Below are 17,500 nucleotides of genomic sequence, written 5' to 3'. Positions count from 1 at the left end.
ATTATTATTATTATTATTATTATTATTATTATTATTATTATTATTATTATTATTATTACAATCATCGTCATATTTGATTATTACTGTTATTCTTGTGGTTAGTTCCTTTTTCTTATCTTCGCCTCCGTCTCTCTCTCTCTCTCTCTCTCTCTCTCTCTCTCTCTCTCTCTCTCTCTCTCTCTCTCTCTCTCTCTCTCTCTTTCTCTCCTTTTCTCCTTTTCTCCACTCCCAGCTTGACCTCCTCGCAAAAGCAACAATAGACAGCGAGCAAACGACACCACTTGATTCCCACCAAGACACAATGCCTCGGGGGAAAAAAAAGGAAGAAGAAGAAGAAAAAAAAAAGAAAACGAAATTCTCTCTCAACAACCCCCCCCCCCCCACAAAAAAAAGGGCGATCTCATAACGCTATGGATACTCAAAACTTGCTCGCTCGTCCACCGCCCTCGGCCGGACAATGACGCCCTTCGTCTCACTTCTTCGGGATTGGGAAGTCAGATGGAGAGATATGCGGGGAGGGAGAGAGGAGGAGGAGGGAGGGGGAGAGGGAGAGAGGGGGAGAGGGAGAGGAAGGAGGAAGAGAGGGAGAGGAGAAGGAGAACTAGAGAAGGAAGGAAAGAGAGGGGATGGGAAGGAGGAAGAGGGGAGAGGGGGAAGGAGGAAGTGAGGGGAGGGGAAGGAGAAGAGAGGAGAGGGAGGGGAGAGGGAGAGGGAAAGAGGGAGAGGGAGAAGGGAGAGGGAGATGGATGAGATGAGGATGCAGGGTAGAGGGAGATGAGGGTATACGGAACGATGATGTCGATGTTAGAGGAGCTAGTGAGAATGAGAGGAGTACGAGACGAGAGGCAGGACGAAAGAGAGAGAGAGGAGAAGAGAGATGAACGAGAGTGGGAGAAGAAAGAGAGAGAGAAGAGAGAAGAGAAGAACCAAAGAACACACGAGGCCGGATGCCCTCAAATTCCATAACAGTATGTGACTCAAGGTTAACAGAAGACCAGCGTGTGCTGATTTTTCTTCTTATTGATTTCGGGTTGTTGTTCAGTGGAAATATAGAGATGAGAGAGGAGAGGAGGAGGAGAGGAGAGAGAGAGGGGAGAAGAGAGAGAGGAGAGAGAGAGGGAGGAGAAGAGAGAGAGAGGAGAGAGAGAGGGAGAGGAGAGAAGAAGAAGGAGGAGAGGTCAGGATGTAAGTTAAGAGAGGAACTCGAGGTAGAAGAAGGAGAGGTGATGATGTAGGAGTGTAGTGTTGCTAGTGATTGAGGAGGGTGATGTGAGGAGCGAAGAGAGAGGAGAGGAGAGAGAGAGAGAGAGGAGAGGAGAGAGAGAGAGAGAGAGAGAGAGGAGAGAGAGAGAAGAGAGAGAGAGAGAGAGAGGAGAGAGAGAGAGGAAGAGGAGACAAGAACAGGGTCGTGTAGATTGTAGTTCGTCTAAGACAGTGTGTTGTGTTTTTTCTATGTGGGAGGATAAGGAGAGATAGGAGAGAGAGAGAGAGAGAGAGAGAGAGAGAGAGAGAGAGAGAGAGAGAGAGAGAGAGAGAGAGAGAGAGAGAGAGAGAGAGAGAGAGAGATGAAAAACGATTGCAAGGGGAGAAGGAAAATTTGAGCATTTAATAACAAACCACAAAAGATTTGGGGACATGCTTCTCTTCAGCTTTCCCGCTTGAGATTACGCTACCATCTTAAAACTTCAAATTATAAATTACACTTTTTAATTGAGGTAATCGGAGACCAGTCACCATTCCCTCTCTCTTAATTGCCACGAAGATAAGCTATAACCGTAGAACTTTTCGGAACAGAGACGGGTTTCCACGTATGCAAATGAGATGGCAGTCGATTCAGTGCAAGTTAAATGGTCGTTCTCGGGACTGTTCGCTGACGTGGCGCTGGTTATTGGGAAGCGATGGGGCTTCGTGGCAGGCAGTCCGGAGAAGAAATCGTAGGTGGTGGATGAGTAAATAGCGGTGATGAGGATGGTGGTGCTGGTGTTGGTGGTGATGATGATGATGATGGTGGTGGTGAGGATGATGGTGGAGGTGGTGATGAGGATGATGATTATGGTGGTGGTGGTGAGGATGATGATGATGATGATGATGATGATGATGATGATGATGATGATGATGATGGTGGTGGTGTTGAGAAATTAGGATGGTGGTGATGATGAGGATGGTGGTCGTGGTGATGACGATGAGAGTGATGACGATGGTGATGATAATAATGATAATACCAGCAGCAACAGCAAAGATACAAATAACAATATAAGTAAATAGACAAATTTCATTTTATCTAACAAAATAATGCATATTACATTGGTTGATCGCAGCCTTGAACAGCGTGACCATATGGAGTGTCAAGGAGTTAATATGCATATGACAGCTGTGGACTTGCAGACGTATAACTACAACGGGACCAGGGGAGAGGGGGAGGGGGGAGTCGAGTCCTAGTCTGGTTATGTATGACAACAGCAGACACCTCTCTCTCTCTCTCTCTCTCTCTCTCTCTCTCTCTCTCTCTCTCTCTCTCTCTCTCTTCCTCTCTCTCTCTCTCTCTCTCTCTCTCTCTCTCTCTCTCTCTCTCTCTCTCTCTCTCTCTCTCTCTCTCTCTCTCTCTCTCTCTCTCTCTCTCTCACTCTCTCGCGCTTCCCCCTCTCTCTCCTCACCCCCTCCTCTCCGCCAGTCCGCATGCTCAGTTATATTGCCAATTGAATGTTGCACACTGGCATGTCACTCACTATTGCACAGCGAGCGGTGTTCTGTCATGTGGCGGTTTGGTCTATCTCCCCATCGCAGTTTCTGTGTATTTCTATTTTCTCCTGTGTCTCCGTAATCTTATCTCGCGTTATTTCTTCGACTGGGGCAGTTTTGTTTGATAATGGCGTGAAGCAGGCGTAAACAGAGGCCGAGGCTGTGGTCAGGAATGTGTTCGTTTCTGCCGTTCAACTAGCATGTATAATAGGTTAGGGTGTTTCAGTCGTTCGGTCTCTGTCGGTTCGTCTGTCCGTATATTAGTGTTAGTATCTCTCTTTGTCTGTCTGTACATATCTCTTTGTAAAGAGAGAGAGGGCGAGGGAGAGGGAGGGAGGGAGAGAGAGATGGAGGGAGGGAGAGAGGGAGAGAGGGAGGGAGAGGGGGGAGGGAGGGAGAGGGGGGAGAGGGAGGGAGGGGGAGGGGAGGGAGAGAGGGAGGAGAGAGGGGGAGAGGGAGAGGAGGGAGAGGGAGAGGGGAGAGGGAGAGGGGAGAGGAGGAGAGAGGAGAGAGAGAGAGAGAGAGAGAGAGAGAGAGAGAGAGAGAGAGAGAGAGAGAGAAAGAGAGAGAGAGAAAGAGACAGACAGACAGACAGACAGACAGAGACAGAAAAGGACCAAAAAAAGTAAAGAGAGAGAGAAGAAAGAAAAAAATAGTAAAGAAAGACATGAAGACGATAGAGATAAGGAACAAGCGTCTTGGCGACATGAACGGGCCACGAAAACGAGAACAAAGGAGAGCCTGATGATTCGGAATTGGGAAATGAAAGAGAAAGAGACAGACAGAGAACTTACGCGATGCGATGCGACTTCGAGATAACAATCCTACCTGGAATTAAAGCCAGTCTGGGAAGATTTTCAAATGGCCTGAAAGCTGTTATTGGGAATTGGTAGTTGTTTTTCATTCTCTCCTCTCTCATTTTTATCGTCGTTATCCCGTGTCGTTTCGCGGAAGATCAAGGTTGTTTTAGTTTTAGGTCCAGATCTTTTTGCTTTTTCTTTTTTTTCTTTTCTTTAAGCTGTCGGAGGCTATTTTTCAGGAACTGTTTAAGATTAATAACGTCACCCACAGTCACTCACATATATTGATAGCCTTATTACCTTTTTTTTTTTATTGGTTACTTCAAGATTGTATTTCTATATTTTTTCGCTATCATTATTTTTTTTTTTTTTATCGTACTTTCCATAACTTGTATCTTTATGCATATTTCACTCTATTTTCCTAATACGTTTGGTTTCATTTTCTCTCCTTTTCCAGTGGTTCATCTTCCTCTTGTGTTTCTTATTTCCTCCAATCTCATTCTTCTCTCTCTCTCTCTCTCTTCTCTTTCTCTTTCTCTTTCTCTCTCTCTCATCCTTTATTTTCTCTCTCTCTCTCTCTCTCTCTCTCTCTCTCTCTTTATCACACATGACTAAGCATTTGCGTTTCAAATGTAAGGATGTGCTTGCATTTGTACATCAAGTATCTCTCGATTGAAGTCGTAAAGCGTATTTTATGATATTTATTATCGTTATTACTGTTATTTCTTCTTATTATTATCATGACCTACTGTTATGGTTATTGTTGTCATTGCTATTACACGATTGGTTTTTTTTTTCAATATAATTTTATTCTGTTTTTCACATTTTATTCTTGGATGAATGCGGAAGGGTAATTGATACAAGGAAGTTGACTCCATATTTATTTAAATGTTTAAATTCAGTGGTATTTTACATAACGAGTATTATCCTTATTACAACTTTCACTCACATTAACACATTCTTGCATTGTGGAATGTCAAAGTGAACATTGTCAATACATATATATATATATATATATATATATATATATATATATATATATATATATATATATTATTACATAATATATACATATATACTTATATATATACATACATACATACACACACACACATATACGTACATATATTTATGTACATATATATATATACGTACATATATGTAAATGGCATGGAACTACAGCTATACAGTCCATCTGACATCTATAAATAAATCATTTTAAGATTCTGAATATACTATATCATACAATAATATTCAAAACAGCACTACACACGTCACTATCACAAAAACGCTGACTCGTTTTTTGACTCGTCTGAATATAAAAAAATCATCGTCTATATGGTTCGTTGTAATAAATTATGGATCAGTGTGTAAACTTGCACAATATCGGAAAAGTATAAAATAAAAAGACTTGGCTTTTAAAGACTACAAGACAAAAATAAATTTGACTCTTATATACAGTTACTTAATGACGAAACTGCCTTCTATGTACAAGGGGGATTCAACCTCATATTGTGTAATACTTTCCGTATCGATCTTATATAAACATTATATACAGTGTGACAAGTATTGTTCTCTCTCTCTCTCTTTCGTTAGACGGATTAACACACGTGAAAAAAAAAAAAAACATGACACGAAACGAACACTGACACTGAACGTTATTCACAGGACGCATTCTTGACACTTCTCTCTTTAAATGCCTGACTATTTACAAGACTATTAGTAGACCGATCATACAACAGGACGAAAGCTCCACTGCGAAGTCATTGCAGCTGAAGACTATTCGTAATAAAAAAAAGAACATGTACGTTGCCGGACTGTAATCGTAATAAAAAAGAACATACGTTGCCGGACTGGACAACCGTAACGTGCATACTATGAACAGCACCGGATAACACGGCGGGGTCACCACTCGCTAGGAAGATATACAAGGAAATGAAGGAGATGATTGTGACGGCGACGGGAACATGAGAACGATGAGAAAATGCGATGACTGATGGTGATGAGGGTGACTTTAAGACATACTTCTTTGCAGCTTTTATGGATACTTATAGTTTTGATTTTATTTGTTCCACAGTGGAAACGCCATAGCTATAGTATATAATGCTCATCATACACAGATTCTCCAGAACCGGACGGCAGAGTTAAGTATATTCTAGAGTCTTTTCTCTGAACTAAACGTGGATAACGCTTGACTGTCTAGAATTAACATGGAATGTGCTTCAACATTTATATATATATATATATATATATATATATATATATATATATATATATATATATATATATATATATATATATATAAATGCGTTTAGAAGCACTTGTATTTATGACACACATTTTTTTTATTTGTTATATATATACACATATATAAAGATACATATATATACAAATATATATACACATATCCATATACATATCCATACATACACAATAACGCAACCGCATACACTTTCATACTCACACATATATATACCTGTACTAAACTCCTCTATAAACCTATATACGCCTTTACTTTTGTAGAGATGATCGCTCAGGTACCTTCAAACTGGAACACAGAAGAGTCTGGTCCATACTGACACATGGCACAGCGAGGCGTCCGCGAAGGGCCTCCTGGGTGGAGCGCAAGGGACTCGCTAGGAACTCGCTAGGAACCACAAGGGGACTCGCTTGGACTCGCGCCAGCCTCCTCCTGGGGACGCCTTTCCTTCTTTGGTAACAACGCGGCTCGGAGGGGCAGATCCTCTTGGAGGGGGAGGGGGGGCAAGGAACAAGCGAAGGAGGAGGACAAGGAGGGAGGGAATGAGGGAGGGAGGGCTAGGAAGGGAGAGGTGAGGGGAAAGGGGGTAGGGGTAGGGCTGGAGACGAGGCTCATCCTCCAGATATGAGAGGCTTTGAGAAAAATTCTCGGAGTTGGAAAAGGATACTCGAGGGTGAGGGAGAGTTAAAGAGGGTGTTAGAAGATGGCCGAAGATGTAGCTAGAACCATCCGCTGGGTCTTCCTGCTTTAAAGCCTTGAGAAACAGGTTGGACAAGGACTAGGTCCATCCTTCAAGTCCCATTTCCCGTTGATTCGAACGCCGAAATATTCCAGACCTCTGAACCGCCAAGAAGATACGCCGTTCCGTCTCGTCCATGGCGGTCGCGTCCGGTCTCTAATTCTTGAAAACCGTCTCACATCATTCAGGAGCTCCAGGGAATGGGGTCGCGCAGGCTGGCGACCTTCTCCATGCCGTACTTCTCGCACCTGCCCCACCACGACCACTTCTTGCAGGTCTTCTCCATCTTGAACACGAAGCAGCGGGTCTTGACGACGTCGAAGAACACGGTGCCCACCATGTTGGACGCGCCCGTCTTCGACTTGCGGAGACACGCGCGGAACCTGCGGGGGAGGAGAGAAAGGTTCGGGATTGAGATTGGTGCAAAATAAAAGGGCTTTCGTTGAGGAGTACGTATTGCAAATATCAATTCTGGATGAACAGAAGGTAAGTAGTATATACGTGAAGGACAAAATAACCACAGTAATTCTGGTACATGGAGATAACAAAGGCAGGCAACGATTGAAAGATAAAGAAGTCAATCACAATAATTGAAGTGCACAACCAAATCGTCAAACGCAACAAACGAAACAAAAGAAGGCATAACTGGCGCTAAACCACCAATGGGCATGCCAATGGAAGCAATTCGTGGCGTAACATAAACCTTCAGTGAACCTTTTTCACGCGAGACCGCAGAACTCGAGGCTCGACGCCATAACCGCAGAAACGTGACTGGATCCACGCGTAAAGTATTGACCGCATGCACATAATACTCTGCGTAGATCGCGTATGGAGTTGCAAATGCAGCTATTTATAATCACGACAGAAGATTTTACATGGGGACGTTTTGGGGGCCTGAATGTTTACGTGTTTTTGCTTTTGTCGCGCGCTGAGCACGTGTGTTTGATTGAGTTTGCTGAAGTAGCGGTGATTAAACAAGTGCACTGTACACACACACACAAATCAGTCTCGCTCTGCCCGCCTTCAAGATAACAGCGCCAGCGGTCAGTCGTACCAAGTATCACCGGGATGCACTCAACTTGTACCAAAAACTGATCAGGAAAAGCCATGTAGATATGTCGATGCAGAGTCAGTGACCTATGATACAAATTAAAAATACAAATGATAAAACTACAGTGAACGACTTTTGGGAAATAATGTGTTAAGAGCTGACGCTTGAATTCACTCACTCATGTACATCCAGAGACAAACAGACAAACAGATAGACACACGCACCCCCTTTCTCGGTCTCACTCTCTCCCTTTCTCTTTATTTTCGTTCTTTCATCCGATCCCTCCGTTTCTTCTCCCAGTTCGTTTTTCTCCGTCGTACAAACGTTTCCTCCTCCTCCTCCCCTCCCTCCCTCTCCTCCTCCCTCCCTCTCCTCCTCCCTCTCCTCCTCCCTCCCCCCTCCTCCTCCCTCTCCTCCTCCCTTCACCCCCTCCTCCTCCCCCTCTTCATTCCGCCCGGCAACTTCCCTTCTCTCGCCCTCATGCAATCTTAGGATTTAATCACACTGACAGCAACTCCACAAGAATCTCTTCAGAGACTTGCGACGATTGGGGGAGAAAAAGGGATAAAAAATATGGAGAGAGCGAGGGATGGATGGAGAGAGAGAGAGAGAGAGAGAGAGAGAGAGAGAGAGAGAGAGAGAGAGAGAGAGAGAGAGAGAGAGAGAGAGAGAGAGAGGAGAGAGAGGGAGAAAAAAGAGAGAGAGAGAGGGAGAAAAAAAAGAGAGAAATGGATGGAAAAACAGCATAAAAAGTGAGCTTAAAATGTGCGAAAAAGAGGGAACGAGAAAGAAAATTTAGGAGAAGAAAAAGAAAGAGAAAGAAATTTTTAGATACAACTTCCCGTGATCTGTCTTGGCCTGCCCTCGCCACCTTCCCAAACGAAGGCTACGATAAAAAAAAGAAAGAAAAAAGAAAAAAAAACATGAAGAACAGAGGTAGTTACTAAGCATTCCTTCTAACAACAATCAATTCAAAACAACATTGACTTTCACCCTCTTTCGCTCTGGTACTCGCTTGGCAGACGTAAACCCTTTTTAATCAAAATGGAGAGGAGAATGAGAGAGTGAGACAAAATCAAGTCCCTAGCGACGCGAAGGCAAGGGGAAGGGAAGGAGGGAAGAGAGGGGAAGGGATATAAGGAGGAAAGAGAGGGGGATGCAAGGAGGAGGAGGAGGAGGGAGAAAGGGTGGGGGAGGCGAGAAGAGGAGAGGGGAGAGAGAAAGAGTGGCGGGAGGGGGGGGGGGAGAACAGAGAGAGGAAGGGGAGGCGTTAGGTTTTTCCCCCCCTCCACTTCTATGTCTCTCTCTGTCTCTCTCTCGCTCTCCCTCCCCCTCTCTGTTCCGGGCGCTTGATGAGGCTGAGCTGACGGGCCGGTCCACTAATGCCACTAATTTGGCCACACTGCCGACCTGATAAAACTTTTGTGGGAAAATACACACACAAACTCGCGCTCGTCGCTGACACCGCGTAGCCAGGCAAGAAACGGCGAGTGGAGAACCCGGGCAGAGATTGCCGGGGGGGAAGGGGGGAGGAGGGAAGGAGAGGTGAAGGAAAGGAAGAGGAGGATAGGAGAGGGGAAGGAAGTAGGAAGTTAACTTTTTCTTCCCCCTTCGGTTTCGGGAGGGAAGAGGGGGTGGGAGGCAAGAGAAGGAGAGGGGAAAGAGTCGAGTGGTCGCTTCTTGCCCTCATCTTTTCCCCTTGCACGGGCACCGCGGGGCCAACCGAGCAAGGCGAGAGGAGAGGCGAGTCCTCGTTGCCGGCCGTTCCGTCTACAGGAAGCGAGCGATTCTGGTTATTTCAGCAACGTGTCCTCCCTCGAGGCCCCGATCGACAAAAGAATCCTTCCTCCTCTTTACAACTGCGGGTATTGATAACAACGTTATTTATCGGCCTCGTAAATTCCGCCTAAACAGTTTATGACCTCCGCCCCCTCTCCCGACACAATTATTGTAATTTGTGTACAATATCGCGGTCTGTCGCTTTTGTCGGCGCTCGAAACTCACTCAAGCGGAGGCGAAAGGGGGAATGGACGCCCCACCCGGACGCCTCGAGGCCCCGACGTCCAGAGCGACCCGAAAACAAGATTAAAAATCAACGCGACGTCGACCTCCTCCTCCTGCTCCATCTCCTCCTCGAGCGAGAGAGAGGTAGCCTTGAGGTAGGCCTAGGCTGTGGTCGTCGTGGTGGCGAGGGCGTGCCAGGGGCCGAGGTCGTAACATCCGCGCCATTGCACCCCCGCCGATGACTGCAGCGCTCGGAGGGGGAGAGCCATTGTTAAGAGGCACCCAGACCTTTTGTCCAGTGCCAGGCCTCTCGCGCACTCACTCACACAACCCTTTGTTCCCTGATCCGAGTACAACATCTTAATACAGAGGGGGAAGAGAAGTTTTATATATCCATTACGCATGGGGGGCAGGGAGGGAGGAGAAGGACGGGAGGGAGGGAGGGGAGAGAGGGGGATTGTAGCATTGCTGGGGAGGAAGCAGGGAGAAAGGTGGGGGAAGGAGGGAGGGAGAAATTTATGGACTGGTCCTCGTACAATGAAGTCTTTCAGAACGATCGTACGTAGATGACAGATGTAAAACCCCCCACCCCGCCTCCCTCCTCCCCCCCCGTTCATCAAACTATAACGAGCAAACACAATCCCGACGTAATACACTACAGGGGCCGCTCAATAAAACATCGTTCAATCGGAAAATGAATCTAGCTTTTTTTTCTCTCTCTCTTCTTTTTTTTTTTTTTTTTTCGTCCGAGGTACTAAAGAGAACACAATTCCACCTCCCGACTCACGCAACTGCCGGGGTGGCCCTCTGACTCCTTGCCGGCAGGGGCTTCCCCGTTGCACATCGACTCGCCGTCCGCCCTGCCCCCGGGAACGCCGACGCACAATACGCGTGAAATAGCTTCCTTCCGTAGGTATGCGTGTATAAGCGTAGGTGTATTTGTGTCTGTGAATACGTTTGTGTGTGTGTGTGTGTGTGTGTGTGTGTGTGTGTGTGTGTGTGTGTGTGTGTGTGTGTGTGTGTGTGTGTGTGTGTGGTGTGTGTGTGTGTGTGTGTGCGTGTTGTTGTGTGTGTGCGTGTGTTCGTGTGTGTGTGTGTGTGTGTGTGTGTGTGTGTGTGTGTGGTGTGTGTGTGTGTGTGTGTGAGCATGCGCGCGCGCGTGCATATATCATATTACCCACCTCTCACGCTAAAACCCACAGTTCTTCGCACTTCTCAAAAAAAAAAAAACATCACTCCCAAAGGCGACTAAACAACCGCCAGACTAACCGTCTCATCAGCCCCGACGGCCGCGCTTACCTCTTCCAAAGCCGCTGATACAGTCAACACAACCGAGATATAGATTCGTCATTCATCATATTTCGTGTTGAAGTTGCAATCTCCGCCGCTGCAAACAGCCCGAGGCACCAGCGAGGAGAAAATGATCCGCTCTGAGCTCAATTGCCCGGTCTCTCTCTCTCGCTTTTTTATTATCGGCTTTTAAAAAGTTTGAGAAAACGGCCACTAATTCTGTCAGCGCCCGAGCGAAAGTGTTGCCGGCCGTCCGTGGCTCGCACACAGACGTACATACAGGATACACACACACACACACACACACACACACACACACACACACACACACACACACACACACACACACACACACACACACACACACACAGTACATCCTACCTACCTACCTACCTACCTACCTACATACATACATACAAACATTTACATACATACATACATATCATACCTACATACACACAACATACATACACACATACACATACACACACACACACACACACACACACACACACACACACACACACACACACACACACACACACACACACACACACACACACACACACACACACACACACACACACACGTGCAATATATATATTCACTCGCTTATGCAATCAGCACGGGATTCCTGCGTAGATAAACGTATTAAAACACACATGCAAACAAACGCACACACACGCACACACCTTCATAATCCCGCGCCTCCGAGAGCAGAGCAGAGCAGAGAAGAAAGGGGAAGAAAGCGTGGATGGAGAGCGATAAAAAATGCCGAGAAACGCAGCGAGGGAAGATGAAAGGACACAATGCGGCTTGGCAGAGAGGCCGGCGGAAGGAGAGATGGCAACGAACCGATTACCTTTTGTGTCCCATTTCCTTCCGGTAATTCCCTTCGCCGCCTCGTGCCGAAAGCAGATAAAAGATGAAAGGAGAAGAGAAAGGCCGAGAAAGATTTGGAATGAAAGAAATAACAGCGCTCGTATCTCCCAGTAGAGAAAATAGGGATACCTTCGTAACCCCTGCATCCCGAATGGAGCCATCTAGCGGCCACACGCGGAGACAGAATAACATTATGTCTTCCGTGTATGTGACGATTTCTACGGCGCGCGGGAGAGGCGATAGATGAGGGAAGGGGAGAGAGAAGAAGAGGGGAAAGGGGACAAAGGGGGAGGAGGAGAGGGAGATGAGGGGACGAGGAGGCTGTGTGGATGGAGCTCCGCCTGGGACCTCATATATCTACTGTCCTGTTATCTCTTTCACAGCTCACCGACCTCATGGCAACGTCGATGTGAGGGCATCTCTCACGCGCACGCGCACGCGCTCTTTCTTTCTTTCTTTCTTTCCCTCACATTTACGTCTGCTCCCTTCCTTCCTTCCAAGTTATTCTGTTTTACGTTTATGCCCTTGATTATGTTTGAACGTCCCGGTTTTCTTTATCTCATTCCTCCTTAGTCTTCTTTATCCCATTCCCTTTTACAGTTTCTTCCTAACTTACCCATCCTTTACTCTGCTCTTACTCTCGCTTTCTCAATTCCCCATATTTCTCTCTCCCTCCCTCTTACCCATCCTCCCTCCCTCCCTCCCACCCACCCCACCCACCCATCCTCCCTCCCTCCCTCCAGCCACATTTACAGCCGTGACTTCGCTAACGAGGCGATGAACGCGACCTCTAACGGCGCGATTAACATTAGCAAGGAAATTAAAAAAGATGAAAGCCTGGCCATTTCGGGGCGACGTCGGTCATCAACCCTTTTCACGACCCTGCTTGTCGCTCCTGGCCTTTTGTTTCGATTCCCTCCCTCCCCCCTTGTTGTTCACTTTGAGGTTAATGCGAAAAGAGGACCAGGATTTACTGGAATTACTGGAATATGTGTGAGTTCTTTAATGCGGGTCGTGAGATACGTAAGAGCGGTGGCGATGGCTATAAAAGACGATCGGGAGACGCGGAATGTCTGATGCGCCGTGGAAGGCGAGAGAGAGAGAGAGAGAGAGAGAGAGAGAGAGAGAGAGAGAGAGAGAGAGAGAGAGAGAGAGAGAGAGAGAGAGAGAGAGAGAGAGAGAGAGAGAAAGAGAGAGAGAGAGAGAGAGAGAGAGAGAGAGAGAGAGAGAAGAGAGAAATTGTGTGTGTGTGTGTGTGTGTGTGTGTGTGTGTGTGTGTGTGTGTGTGTGTGTGTGTGTGTGTGTGTGTGTGTGTGTGTGTGTGTGTGTGTGTGCGCGTATCGTTTAACATAGCGAGTGAATTCTTAAACATTCCGTTACGCTCCGGAAGGCAGACAGCGGCTCATTACATAACACTCGCGTCCCAGATCAAGAGCATTACAACGCTGTGCTACAAGAGACCGGGTGTCTTGCGCGTCCCAAAGCGGCGCCATGTTAATCGCAGTTTAAATTCGGAATCAAGACATCTGGCGTCTGGAGGAGAGAGAGAGAGAGAGAGAGAGAGGGAGAGGGAGAGGGGGAGAGAGAGAGAGGAGAGAAGAGAAGAGAGGGGAGAGAGGGGGAGAGAGAGGGAGAGAGGGGAGGAGAAGAGGAAGGAGAGGAGAGGGAGAGAGAGAGAGAGAGAGAGAGAGAGAGAGGAGAGAGAGAGAGAGACAGAGAGAGAGAGGCAAGAGAGAGGAGAGCGAGAAGGGAGAAGGAGAGAGGAGAGAGAGAAGAGAGGAGAGAAGAGGAGAGAGAGAAGAGAGAGGAGAGAGGAGGAGAGAGCACCCGCGAGCTGAGTCTCCGCAGAATAACAGCACGACAGCCCTTGTAAAAAAGATGGCAAGCGAATGAAGAGACCGCGAATCGATGTGCAATCTAAGAATGCGAAAGACGAAGAGAGCGGGGGGAAGGCAAAACCGCGTAGCCGTGAGTCTCCGGCATGAAAGACGTCAGCAAGCCCTTGTAAAAGATTCTTGGCCGAATAAGACGTCTGCTAATCGCTATGTCACCTTCTAAGTCAGCATAAAAAAAACGTTAGAGAGGCAAGATATCGGTGGAATGCAAACCGCGATGAGACTATGGAAGGTCCCTTGGAGTGAAAAAATCACTACTTGGCCGTAACCAGACGTTTTCGGGACAAAACTCTGATAATTCCATCCATCCTAAGTCCAGCCAAAAAAATAAACATAAAACAAAGATAAAGGAAAGATAATGATAACAAAATTCCACACGCGTTTATAAAACATAACTACTTCCACCGGTTATAAAACAGGTGGAGAAACTTGCATAATTCCTCCAACTAACAACCTCCCCCAAAAAAAAAAAAAAAAAAAAAAAAAAAGAAGCCCATAACATAATACCCGCGTTTCTCACAAGACCTCCCATAACCAACCTTTCCTTCCTTCGCATAAAAAATAGCAACTTGGCACGAACCTCATAGCACACTGTGACCCCAAATAAAGTGTCCAACGTAACAAGGAAATCAAGTGGGTTAAGGTCGCTTCCTAACCTCACCCCCTCGCCACGACGCTGAAGGTGGCGGCGCGGCCTTGCCTCGACCGAGCGAACCTGCATAAGCGAACACTATTTATCTTATCATCTTCCGTTTCCTCCTCTTTCCTTCCTCTACCTTCTTTCTCTTCTGTCGTTTCCTCCTCCTTTCTTCTTCTGCCTTTTGCTCATCTTCCTCCTCCTCCTCCTCGTTTTATTTTGTCTATTTATATTCCTACATTGACTTTAGTTCCTATTCTTTCTCCCCTCGTTTTATTTATTCTCCTTTTTCTTCTGTTCCTCTTCCCTCTCGCCCTCCTTCCGCGCCCATCCGACGGCAATCACGCCAACCAGGCCTGTGTTCCCTGACTGACCACAAGCGTTAGTATTTCACTCGAGACAAACTGCACAAACCAGTATACAAGCCGCTCTTTCTCCCTCTCCCCCTCCTCCCCTCCGCCGCTACCCCCCCCCTCCCGTATTGCCAATTGCAGTTAACACGACCAATATAGTTCGGTGTGTTGTGGTGTAACATTGTCATCAGAGCCATCAGTGCAACCGTCCTTAGTTGCAAGTGAATAATGGCTCAGCCACTTGTTTAGTATACAACTCCCTGTCTCCCCGTCTACCTCCCTCCCCCTCTCCTCTCCTCCCCTTCGTCCCTCTCCCTCTTTTTCCTACCTCTCCTCTTCCCCCTCTCCCTGCCTCCCCCTCCTCCTCTCCCTCCTTCGCTCCTTCAACCACCCTTCTTTCCTGCTCCTCCTTCGCTCCCTCCCTTCCTCCTTCCCTCGCTCCTCCTCCTCTTCTTTCCCTCCCCTTGGCTCTCTCCTTTCTCCGTTCTCCTCCATTCCCTCCTTATCCTTCCCTCTTCCCTTTCTCTCAAACCGAAGCGCTCAAGTGAAGGGGACCATAATGGCATAATTCATCTCTTGAACATCTTGAGTCTTGTGGTCCCTTGGCATAAGCAGCTACGTAAAGGAGGTTTTAGGATAAAAAGAAGAGAAAGAAAGAAAGAAAAAAGTTGAAAAAAAGGTTGAAACGCAAAAGGGGAACACGAGAAAATAGGCAAAAAAGAAACTAGAAACAAAAAAATTAAATATAAATCGGTATGGAAATAAAGTGAGAGAGAGAGAGACTAAGAAACAGAAAGAGATAAAAGAGAAAGAGAAAGAGAGAAACGGGAATGGAAAAGATTAGAACCAAACGCATAATAGCACTTCCTCCAGAGCAAGGAAGCAGAGAGGGGAGGGGAGAGGGGGGTGGAAAAAAGAAGTCATTGTTAGAGGTTAGACAGACGTAAACAGTACCCAATCCTGCAGTACGTAAACAAGCTTAGAGGCCGGCGTCTCGAAAACAAAACGGGTCAGACAACTTCGAAAAAAATGGATTCCCGAGGCAAGGTAGCAAGAGCGGGTCGGCAGCCGGTCAACGCACAGGAACTTTCTGTCGACTGTTCCACCCGGGAATAAGAATAATGTTAATGAGGTTAATGTTAATGATAATTATGATAATGATGGTATTAATAATAATAAAAAAGGTTGAAACGCAAATAGGAACATGAGAAAGAAAGCAAAAAGGAAACTAGAAACAGACAAAAAAATTAAATACAAGTCGGTATGTAAATAAATTGAGAGAGACAGAGATACAGAAGATGATGATGATAATAATAATAATAATAATAATAATAATAATAATAATAAATAATAATAATAATAAATAATGATGATGATAAGGATAATAAGTATGAAACATCCTAATATATCATACTATTAATTAAAAATCTTCGTAGCAACAAGGAATTACAAAAGGGCCACAGTGTTTCCTACTGAAAACCAGGACCTCATTGCAAGGCTGGCGAGGCGAGACGGGACTGATAGTTCTCAGTGAAAGGGCTTTCGTAATCTTTCTTCCTGATCAAAACTCAGCACATTTTGGGCTTTTATACCTAGACGCCTCTGATTTGTAACATTAAGTGCATATAAGTTTTTTTTTTTATATCAGGCGATTTCTCTCGATACACACACCTTTTGAGGAGCGTACGGTTTATTAAGGTCACCGGGCAGAAGACTTGGTGCGACGGTGCAATAAGGTCAGCACTGTTGCCAATGACTGCCAGCGCGCGAGTATTGCCAACACTGGCTATATCCCTTCCCCGTTGGTGCCAACACAGGCCTAGAGCCAGACTAGACCTTTACAATTTTTTTTTTTATTCATTTGGTTGAAAATGTAACATTCCCTCTCGTTGGACAGTGAAAATGTAACCCTTTTTAGCGTCTTTAGTGTTTTTATTTTTATTTAATTTTGAGAGATTCTCGAGCTTCAAAAAAGTCGTGACATTTCCTCGGCGTTTCTCCCTGGAACAGCGAAAATGTCGGTAGGCTTTTGGCATTTACACATTCTCTATTAAAATATTCTCGAAAACATCAGAACCACCGACATTTACAACCAGAGCCTGTTCCCGGCGTCCATTAAAAGCGTTCTTTGAAGCATAGGCGCTCTGGATTTCCGCTTGGAATGCCCAGGATATGAAGACAAGATAAAAATTAACTTCCAAAAAAAAAAAAAAATTGTCAGCGTTCAAAGCCTCGCAGCAGACTGTCGCTCTCCGTAGAGATTGAGTAATTCAGTTCCAAAGCACTTTCACTCCAGCCGCCGCCCCTTCGTAAACGACCGAATCACATACAGTGAAATTAATCTTTCCATTCGATCGCCTATTATCATCATTTGTCTCGTGAGCCATCAGCTTCAAACTGGTAATGACATCGAGCACACTTCACAAACACAACCACCGCCATTAACACCCAGCTCCGGATTTTTTTTTTTGGGGGGTGGGGACATGTGGTAGGCCTATGTCCGCCCTTACTCGGCCTAATCTTGTCCCCTCTCCAAGAAATAGCAGGAGGGTGAGAGGCAAGGGGGTTTGGGGGAGGGGGAGGGGGGTGCCTCATCCTCAAAGCTTAAGTTCTAGTCACGGTAATTGTCTCCTTGTGGCTCGAGGGGGACTGGGGCAGAGAAAGCGAGAATCTTATGTGCATGTAACGATGCCTAGGAAGGGGTTACTGCATCAAAATAGAGATATCCCACTTCGGAGGGTGGAAAATGATAATATAATACACTTTAGGGGAGGATGATGATTTTTTTTCTTCTTTTTTTTTACAAGATAGGGGAAGCCAAGGGAATGGGGTCTGGAGGGAAGGGGAAAT

At 46.1% G+C, this 17,500-nt stretch overlaps 1 protein-coding gene across 2 annotated transcripts in view; it reads right to left on the bottom strand.

The window, feature by feature from the left end:
- Positions 1 to 4,407: 4,407 nt before the first annotated feature.
- The window catches only part of LOC119595449, a 24,576-nt gene continuing 11,483 nt past the window's right edge, over positions 4,408 to 17,500 (bottom strand). For both annotated transcript variants that reach the window (XM_037944571.1, XM_037944570.1), the window contains exon 6: positions 4,408 to 6,921. In XM_037944571.1, coding sequence (XP_037800499.1) covers positions 6,723 to 6,921 — 199 coding nt within the window. In that variant the 3' untranslated portion in view covers positions 4,408 to 6,722. The remainder of the gene's footprint in view (positions 6,922 to 17,500) is intronic.

The sequence above is a fragment of the Penaeus monodon genome, chromosome 36 (assembly GCF_015228065.2).
Source record: "Penaeus monodon isolate SGIC_2016 chromosome 36, NSTDA_Pmon_1, whole genome shotgun sequence".
NCBI classification, from domain to species: Eukaryota; Metazoa; Arthropoda; class Malacostraca; order Decapoda; family Penaeidae; genus Penaeus; species Penaeus monodon.
The sequence above is the reverse complement of the archived record's forward strand: the minus strand, read 5'-3'. Positions and strand labels throughout refer to the sequence as shown.